The following is a 9,849-nucleotide window of genomic DNA, read 5'->3' on the forward strand; positions in this document are numbered from 1 at the left end:
ACTGTCTGTCCACTTGACAGACGCGCCCCCCCCCCCCCCCCCCCCCTCCTCCTGTGCTCTCAGCAATCAGCGTACAGTAGTCTGTTGGAGAGGGCAGATACGGAGACGATGACTGCACCGTGCTGCTCGGTTTATTGGGACCGCCTGCAATGATCTTGGCACAAACTGTCAGACTTCAGCATGTAAGTGAAGAAAATTCATTTTTCTGGGTGCTGCTGGGCCAAAAGAACAACTTTGTTATATTGCTGCATGCATTGGATTCTACAGCAATGTTTTGATGCAGTGCAGCAATTTGAAAACCTGTATTCTGGATCTCTTTAAGCTTTTGCATCCATTTAAGGGGTTGCAAGTGTCTAGTCTATAGTGCAGAGTGTCTGCTGGTCCTTAAAAGTCTTAAAATTACTTAGATATATAAAAAGTAGCTCTTCCAAGTCATTACAGAGTCTTAGATTTTAATTTGTGAGGTCTTAATTGCCACAAACATTTTATTTTTAATGTCATTTATCCATCTTAATTTATGTTTGTGAAAATGAGTCGTAGTCTTCAAGTCCTTATTCCTGGTGTTACAAATCTGCAAACCAACCACTGACCCTAATACTGTCCTTTCCTTTTGTGCTTGCACTTACCTGTTGCAGAATATAGATTGACCTAACTCACTCGAATAACCATAAGAACTACCAATGCACAGGACCACGTATATGATACTTTATTTACTTCATAATTACCTGCATTGCTCGAAGAAGTAAAAGATCATCCAAGAATCAGACCTAAATTTGGTTAAAGATCATCTTCAAAAGCATTTAATTTGACTGAATAATTTGTATTTAATGGTGTAGTCTTAAAATGTTATGTGATATGCTTCTATTTAAGCACTAGAAGAAGCAAGTGTAGAATATTTGTGATGTTAAAGGAAAATTAAAGGGAAATGTGATTGCATTCACTCTTTAAAATGTTAGATATTCTTAATTAAGGGTGACATGGAGCACATAACTCAATCTCAAACACTTGCTTCCTGATTAAGACTTAAAACACAATTTCTACCTGAACATTTACTGTTAATGTTTAGATGAGAGTGAAGCAACTATGCTGTTTTTTATCATCCTATCAGTTATTTTAGACAAAAAACAAACCACTGTGTGTTCAGACCAGGAGCTTGTAAAGACTTAACGACATCATTGTGTTTTTCAAGATGACCACATCTCCAGCCTGCTGCAGAAATGCCTGGAGGCCTATACCAGGTGACAACCAGGCGCCACCACAGTGTCTACAGCCTGACAGACAGCTCTGAGGTCGGCCCAGATGATGACATCGACGCCCCGCTGCGCCTCACCCCCCTGCAGAAGCTCACCACCGACATGTGCAAGGATGAGAAGACCATCAAGGACTTGATGATAGGCCGCAGGGTGGGCTTCTACAAGGTCCGCGGGGAGATCGGCTCTGGGACCTTCTCGAGAGTCAAACTGGCTTTCCATGCTCTGACTAAAGGTAGGTGTACATGCTGTTGGACCCTTAGCCTGGGATCCTTCCACTCATCCATGCACCTTAAGTGTTTAGCCCCTCTATATACAAAATAAGACAGTCTCAGAACCTTGTGAATATCTTATATCTTGGTAAAATGATCAGCAGTGGAGCGTGGTCATACACAGTTAAACTGGATGCAGTCTGTTGTTAAACAACATGGGAAAGAAGAAAGAGATGGACACCTGCACACCTTCTGTTAGTAGTGTTCTGTACAGGCCTAAAGGTAACACCCACACATCAGCTTCCAAGACTTATGCAACGCTCAGCTACACACACTCTTCCTCACCAGGCATTGAATGTGCCAGACAGTTGGCACAGCGACAAACAGAAATGTCTTATATATTTCCCTTGGAAATAACCCAAACCCTAAGCTTAACATAGCGAAAGAGGCCGAACCCGACTCCAAACTTGATACTCGGGTCGGGTAGCAGAACTCTAGTCCTCTGTAAAAACACAGCTTCTGTTTTCATTATTGGTTAATCTACCAGTACTTTTTCGTAGTAGTTTAGTCCAGGGATGCACTGGGAATAAAAAATAGCTCTGGTATTTTTGACTCATTTATAATTCTTCTAGGATCTGAGGACATTTGGAGCTTAGTCTCAGACTCTGTCAGGGGGTCCAAGGGATCCTCCCCTGGCATTTTTTATGCTTTCCTATGCACTCTGGCACCTTACTTACAAGCACAAAAGTACAAGTACAAAACAATGTTACAGTGAATAAGAAAGTGGTCAGCGGGCCACCCAGCACCCCATCTGTGTTCTTGTTGACACTCAGACTGTTGCTTCCACTGTCCTCCTTGTAGACAAAGTGGCCCTGAAGATACTGGACAAGACCAGGTTGGACAGTCACGCCCAGCGTCTGCTCTCCAGAGAGATCAGCAACATGGAGTGCCTGCAGCACCCAAACGTGGTGTGTCTGTACGAGGTGGTGGACACGCCGAGCCGCCTCTACCTGGTGCTGGAGTACGCAGGAGGAGGAGACCTCCACAACAGGATCTGCACCGAGGGGAAACTGTCAGACAACACCAGCAAGATCACCTTCGCCCAGATCCTGTCTGCCATCAAATATATGGTGAGTGTAATTAAAACATAACTGAGCTCAAATTCTGTTTGTTTTTCCCCATCATGCAGTTGTGATAATTTATTCTATTAGGTCAAGGGCTGAACAGCAATATGGCACAATATTTGTTAAAGGGCATGTGTTTCAAAATACAACTTTGAAATAAATAAAGAGTCTTACAGAAAATCTGTAATGTCAGATCAGTGTGATATTAAGAAATATATGTGTTTTGTTTTGCAGCACAACCTCAACATCATCCACCGAGACCTGAAGGCCGAGAATGTCCTGTTCACCAGCAGCGGCAGTGTGAAGGTGGCAGATTTTGGATTCAGCACGCGGATTTCAAACCGCAACCTCGCTCTCGACACCTTCTGCGGCTCGCCACCCTACGCCGCCCCGGAGCTCTTCAGGGATGAGTGCTACATCGGGCCCCCAGTGGACGTGTGGGCCATGGGGGTCCTGCTCTTCTTCATGGTGACCGGCACCATGCCGTTTCGCGCCGAGACCATGGGGAAGCTGCGGCGCTGCATCATCGAAGGCATCTACACCATCCCTCCCTGGGTGCCCGGCCCCTGCCAGAGGCTCATCAAGGGCATCCTGAAGGGGGTCGCCGCCGAGCGCTACGCCGTCGACCAGATGCTCGGCTGCGATTGGCTCCTACCTGTGGAGTTCCCCTGGTCGTTGGTGCCTCCCGAGCCAACGAGCTCTCTGCAGAACCTGCTGGATTCGGAGCGCAGAGACCTGGAGGAGCAGGTCGAGGAGGAGGTCAGGAGCTCGATGGAGGAGCTCGGCTTCACCCGGGAGCACCTGAACAACAACCAGATCAAAGACAGTCGCAACCCGGTCACCGGGGTTTATCGGATCCTGCTGCACCGAGCCCAGAAAAGGAGGGGCTGCGACAGTCCCCCAGTCGTCAGGGGGATGGTGAGGGACCCCAAGAGGGAGGGGCTTCGAGCCTACAGGGGCCTCAGACACACATCCAAATTATGCGTGCTCTCATAACAGACTGGTAGGGATGCTTCAGAACAGTTTTTATACTTCTTCTTTTATACAAACATGAAATTAGAAGCTATAGTGATTTTTTTTTTTTTTTTTTTTACATTATGGGACGGTGACTTGTAGTTTTTGATAAATGTGTTTCATTTGCTCCAATGCAGCTTTATGGGATAGCCTAAAGTATGAGTTAAAGTGCCTGGTGAAATTAAACAGAATTATATCTAACTAAAGGGTGACTTTCCCTTTCAAATAGTTTGATTTGAATGATTTTTAGAGGCCTGCAGAGGTGAAGATATCCAGTATGTTTAAGAAGGCAGCAAAACTTGGAGATTTATTTAAGAAAAACAAACATAACCTCATAACTTTTCATGGGACCCCTCCAGTTTTTAGAATTGTCACAGCTGCTCTTAAAATTCAGAGCCAAACAGCCCAAAAGCATTTAGTGCATTGATAAATGACTCATTTTGTATTTGTTTTTTTGTGCACCTCACTGTAGCTTTTCAGTCTTGTGGGTGCACACAGTGGGTTTATTAAATATTATAGTATGTTTTTTAAAGGAAGATGGAGAAGCTTACACCCACTTAAACAAATCCTGTATCTTAAAGACTCCTATTGTTAATGAAAAACTAAATAAAGTGGTGAAAAAAAAAACTAATGCGTCACTCACTGTTTGGAGCAGGTGGCTGCACGCTGCACCCAAACAGAGCCGAGCTCGCGTCTCTGCGGCTTGTTTACCAAAGTTTCACCAAGTGCCTGCGAGTAAATAATAGTACCGACAGCAGCTGGCAGGACACCAGATGATACTCGGGACCCCTCTCCACCTCCACAACCGGTCCAAACCAGCCAAAACCCAACCCCTCTGCCTGCCCCCTCTGGCACTGCAAAAACTCACTAACCCCACCGGCTCCGCCCAGCCCTGCCCCTGCCCGACCCCCACCTGCAGGAAGCGGCAGATGGCGCGGCGTGGCTGCGGAGACATCTGCGGGGCGAACAATAGGAGCTCTGTGCGGACCGCTGGAGCTGACAGGCCCCGGGAGCTGCGCTATTGTGCGCGGCGCCATACACATGCAGATGAGGTCTGCTGGAGGAGGGACAGCAGCCAGCAGATGACAGGCCTTAGCGTCTTCCATGCAAATCTGCTGAGTTTGAAACTTTTGTTAGTTGCGTAACTGCCCCTACCCTCCCTTCTCCCTGACCCATCACCACCTCCTGCTCCTCCACCTCCACCCAAACACTTGACACACAATGCAAGCATGAGGTTTGCAGAGAAAGTGAAAACACATCACACCACTGATATTACTTCTGTGTTTTTTATTTCACATTTTCCACTTCAAACAATTTCTGACGTGAAACTGTTAGAAAATTATACATTAGTTTGTATTAAACATTGTTCCAACAGAATCAGACAAATCTTTTCATTTTTTTTAACATCACTGTCTTGAGCACATAATTAAATGTTTATAAGACAATCTTACAAATTCTCATTATTTTTTAACATTAAATTAATTCAGCTATTCTCTAAAGTGAAACCTTTAGAGAATAAACTTGTTTTTCTTTATTATTTTTTTTATGTTTTAGAATATATTTTTTGTCATTGTTAAATTTCTAAAGTGAAACCTTTAGAGAATTAAGACAATTCTGGAAAGTGGGAAACATTTCCGCTGATTGCAACTGTTGTCATGTTGCTCAGCAAAGAGGACGTCTTCAAAAAGTCCCTTTTCAAAAACGCCTCTTCCTCAGCACCGCTTCTTCTCCTGCTGCGCGTGCTTTCAACGTGCGACGTTGGCTCTGTGGCACAACTCGCATCTCCTTCCTCTCCAAACCTCATCCGCACAAAGAATGAGGGTCGATGCGTCGCTCTTGTGGCATACCCGACCTCATTCACATAAAGAATGAGAGTCATCTTGGCATGGACGGGACAAGAGGCGACGGTTCACGGGGAGGCCCCTCGGGCCGGCGCCGTGCTGCCTGGACGGGAATCCTCCTCAGGAGTGTCCAGGGATGAGCAGAAACAGGCTCATCCTTTTCATCAGGATGAGTATTTCCAGGTAAGAAGCTTCACAGCTTTTGAGCAAGAGAGGAGCCGAGGCCCAGATCAACGCTCGGGGAGGCTGATCTCAGGAACCCAGTCGTTCAGACGGCGGCTCTCCTCACAGAACAGGTGCAGCTTTTCCAGAGCAGGGTCCTCCCAAGACCCATCAGCTGGGTTCTGTTCAAACAGGAAGAGGAAACAGAGTTTAGCCACGTGTGTCTCTCAACAAAGCATCTCATATACACTTCAGGTATGATTCAGACTCATATTATTGAGCTCTACATACCGTGATGAGGACACAGTGGGCATCTTCAAGCTGCTCCGCCTTGTCACCAACAATCTCAGCCAGACGCTGCATGTCGCTCACTCTGACGATGCTGATGTCGTTGTCGAAGCAGAAGGACTGGATGAGGGTGAAGTGGATCTGCAGAGCGATGTCACACTCAAACTCCTCATCCATGGCCAGGACGCAGAAGGACACACTGTCCGGGTCACTGTGGAAACAAAACAAAAGAGCGCATGAGATTCCATCCAATAATCTGCCTGATATAACTAATGAAAATGTAGTTAGCTGTAAATCTGCAACAGAGAGTCTCATACTTACAGATTCATAACTTTGGCGCACTCGTAGACGCCAACGGTGAGGGAGTCGTTGTCCTTAGCGGACACCAGGACCTCCTCCAGGGCTTGGCCGGTGCACTGAGCACGCTCGGTGGGTTTCTGGATCAGAACTTCCTCAAGAGTCATGATGAAGATGATGAAGATATTCCGCACAGGGAGATCTTTAGAGTTTGGTCAGAGAGTAAAATCCGAAAGGGAGTAGAGTGCTTTCAGTCCTGCAGCCTCCCTCTTTTATACTCTGCAGCTCGTGCGGCGCAGTGAAAGCGCTGCGCCCTGATTGGCCGCAGCTGAATGGTGTATTGGTATGATAATGCTATTGTCACACTCCCGGCTCGTGGCAGATTGATGGGGGTCATGGAGCCACGCACGCTCCCCCTCTGAGCGCAGCAGCCTGCAGACTGAAACTAAAAATAGCCTCATTTTAAAAAAAAAAGTTTGATTACTGTGCAGCACTTTTGTGCAAATGAGGGAAACACAGCCGGTGTTATTTAAATGCAGAGATTCATGAGGAGCATCACTGCACCTTTATATGTATTCATAAGAACTCTGGAAACGTGCAGAATCTTTAAGTGTTCCTTTTTGGAGGCGCTAAAACGACTTACAGTTAAGTTTGCGCACCACGAGCAATCTTCAAAACATTAAATATGAGCTCCAACAAAAAGAAAACTTTCAAAACAGTTTCTTGGATTTTAGTTTTTGGTGCCAGTATTTCAGCAGCAACACGGAGAAAGTGTGAAGCGCCCCTCCCCCCGCTGCAGCAGAGAGAAAGGGCAGGTGGATGATGCCATCTGTGGACTAGAGGCTGGCCATAAAACGGCCCCATTGTGCGCACAGAAGCCCTCTATTATCACGGTCCCGCATACAAATGCAAATGACCAGCGCGTGCCAGAACGCTGTGCATGCTGCGCAGTCTGCGCTGCTGGCCCATGCTGACCACGTGGCTATCAGCTGTCCAGAAAATCCTTGCTCGCTTTTTTATTTATTTACTCTGGGGAGTTCAGGGCCCACACGGACTGAATTCTAAAGGAGAACTTGTGAAGTTTATTGCACTTTGGTTTTTGGGGCTTGAATCCAGCAAATGTCGTCATTTGTGGTTTTATTTCAGCTGTTTCTGACAGCTTTTTGTTGGTTTTCATCACTTTTACGCACGGCGAAACTTTTACGCACGACTCTGTTTGATTATATTTAGTATTTGGTGCGTGGGTCCACTGAATGTATTTATCTGTGCGTCTAAATAAACTTGTTTTTGAAAGCCAACTATCACTTTTACGCACGACGAAACTTTTACGCACAACTCTACAAGGTTATATTAAGTATTTGGTGCGTGGGTCTACTAAATGTACTTATCTGTGCTTTTGAATAAACTTGTTTCTGACAACCATCTACTAATTCACGCTCACTTTTACGCACTGCTAAACTTTTACGCACGGCTCTAAGTCATCTGCCCCAGTTTCTCCCCAACAGCTCGTGCTTATCTGGCTCTTTTTTTCTGCATAATAATTCAAAACACATCTTGCATCGGGTCAGGCCTGCTGCCACTGCTGCGTAAATAGAAAAGGGGGGCTGGAGTGGAGAGGCTGTGCAGGAGACACAGGTTGGCGGTGATTGATTCAGCGCTATTGTTCTGCGGAAAGCAGAGCGGCAGATGGAGAACTGTCGCTATGACGGGACCCCCCCCCCTCCCTCTCTCCTAAACCCAGGTCACCCAGGGCGCGCCTATCTTTTGTCTGCAAGTCTCCACATTCGCCAGCCTGTTGTCTGAGTTTTGATTAAATTTGAATGCCAAAAGAGAAGAGCTTATGGTCTAAACTTTCACAATGAAAAAGAGTTATCTCCAAATGATGCCAGACGCGTAAAGGCAGATAACAATCACCTTGAGTGTGAGCTGTAAACACGCGCAAGAATGCTGAAAGTGTGTTTTGTGAAACAACAAAACTCTTATCTGTGCATTTACTGCAGCAACAAATCATTAGTTTATTTCACACTCTGTCTGCGTGCTGCACATTCACCTGAACATCAGCTGGCCGCGAGGCTTACATTTGGACCAAAGTTTGATTCGTATCCAGCTGACAGAGAGTCATCAAACACTAAGCTATTTTAGGAAGGATCCGCTTGCATGGCCACAGGGCAGGCGCGTGCAAATCGATACCGACCCATTGTTGCTGAAGCACATCTGCCAGACGGAGGCCTCCCCGGCAGCGCGCGACAGGTGTTGGTGGTCAAAGCTGTTTTCTGGTGACCTGAGGCGACTCACTGAAACTCTTTGTAAGGACAGAACGTGTCTGAAGCTGCATGGTAGGATTTTTGGATATATGGCCTCTGGTGTGTGCAGATATGACTCAAAGTTGGGAACATAGAAGTTTAGTTTTGAAAAAGCACAGTCATTGGTTATTTTTCATCTATCAAATACATATTTTAAGCGGTGAAACTCAACTCAATAAACTTCAGAGTGATTCAGTTGAACTTCTGCGTTCTGATTTTGTCCAACCTCAAAACTTCATAATCATATTTACAGCGGATTGTAAAAACTGCCATCACGCCCAGCAGGTGCTGCCTGACTTCCTTTGTCCACCCTCCTCTTCACCTTCCCCTCGGGACAGATGGTATCTCTCGGTTGCTATGGAGAGTGATGCAGACGGGAGAGATAAAGCACGCAGGCATCTCCAGATGCCACGCGTCGCAAGTGGGACCGAGCTTTACGCATGCAAAGCAGCGGCGCGTGCCACTGCCCACTCTACAAAAAACAGTTCATGCAGTGAAATCGGTCATGAGGTATGAAAGAGTTGAATGAGTTTTGTGTGCAATTAGGATGGTTGGTATCTATGCATTATGACACTTACAACTACCAAAGTGCAGCGTGCCAATGCTCTAACCTTCAAAATATTATCTTTAATTTTATGCTCTTATGGTAGAGATGTGGAAAAATTGGCCCCTTCATCGGAGTCATTTAAAGGACCATAACATTGCTTTGCAAGTTTTAACAAACCGTGTCTACATGTGAGCAGGAAGAGGACATTCAGAGGTAACATGTCAAAAATGTAAAATAGAGGTGATGTTTGACAAACAAAAGTCAACATGAGACTCAGTTTGACAAACTTTAATCATAGGTGAGGTACTTAAAGAACAATCAGAGGACAATACTTAATTCAGACCTTTATTGTGGTGGTTTTACAGATATAAGAAAAAAAACAGTTCAGTTTAAAAAGTAGTTGACTGTGACATGAAGTGAAACCTTTAGTGTTACATCTTCAATCACAGTGAACATCAGGTCACAACTTTTTGTCAAAGTTACATCACCATTGCATGGTAATAGAGTTAAAGTCAAAACCTATATACTTTTTCATTTGTAACTATGGATTCCTGCACTCTAAAAAATGGTAGTAGATAAGGCTTGAACTAAGTATGTGTTTCACCATAAAAAAAATAGGTTTGTTTCATTAACGTGTTATTTTAAGATGTCAAAATCAAAAACATTTGACATTTCTGAGCAGGACTGAGTTAAAATATAAGTTAGAATATTAAATAAAATAGTTAGATCACTAAATATCACCACAGCTTTTGAAGTTGGTTCAACTTGATTGAGCTTTTCGAAGTCGAAGGAAGTCATGTTGGTTATACTA

At 45.1% G+C, this 9,849-nt stretch overlaps 2 protein-coding genes across 2 annotated transcripts; one reads left to right on the forward strand and one right to left on the reverse strand.

Annotated features, from left to right (window-relative positions):
- Nucleotides 1–43: 43 nt before the first annotated feature.
- nim1kb (NIM1 serine/threonine protein kinase) lies at nucleotides 44–5,397 on the forward strand. The gene is made up of 4 exons (XM_033647647.2): nucleotides 44–182; nucleotides 1,190–1,485; nucleotides 2,324–2,592; nucleotides 2,821–5,397. Exons 2-4 carry the CDS (start codon nucleotides 1,218–1,220, stop codon nucleotides 3,580–3,582), a joined length of 1,299 nt encoding a protein of 432 aa, XP_033503538.1. The 5' UTR covers nucleotides 44–182; nucleotides 1,190–1,217; the 3' UTR covers nucleotides 3,583–5,397.
- LOC117270155 (growth arrest and DNA damage-inducible protein GADD45 gamma-like) lies at nucleotides 4,873–6,441 on the reverse strand. Its single transcript, XM_033647649.2, has 3 exons — nucleotides 6,213–6,441; nucleotides 5,895–6,102; nucleotides 4,873–5,785 (listed from the first exon to the last, which is right to left on the reverse strand). The coding sequence occupies exons 1-3, from the start codon at nucleotides 6,353–6,355 to the stop codon at nucleotides 5,672–5,674; spliced, it is 465 nt and encodes a 154-aa protein (XP_033503540.2). The 5' UTR covers nucleotides 6,356–6,441; the 3' UTR covers nucleotides 4,873–5,671.
- Between the last annotated feature and the right edge of the window lie 3,408 nt (nucleotides 6,442–9,849).

The sequence above is a fragment of the Epinephelus lanceolatus genome, chromosome 19, assembly GCF_041903045.1.
Source record: "Epinephelus lanceolatus isolate andai-2023 chromosome 19, ASM4190304v1, whole genome shotgun sequence".
Lineage (NCBI taxonomy): Eukaryota > Metazoa > Chordata > Actinopteri > Perciformes > Serranidae > Epinephelus > Epinephelus lanceolatus.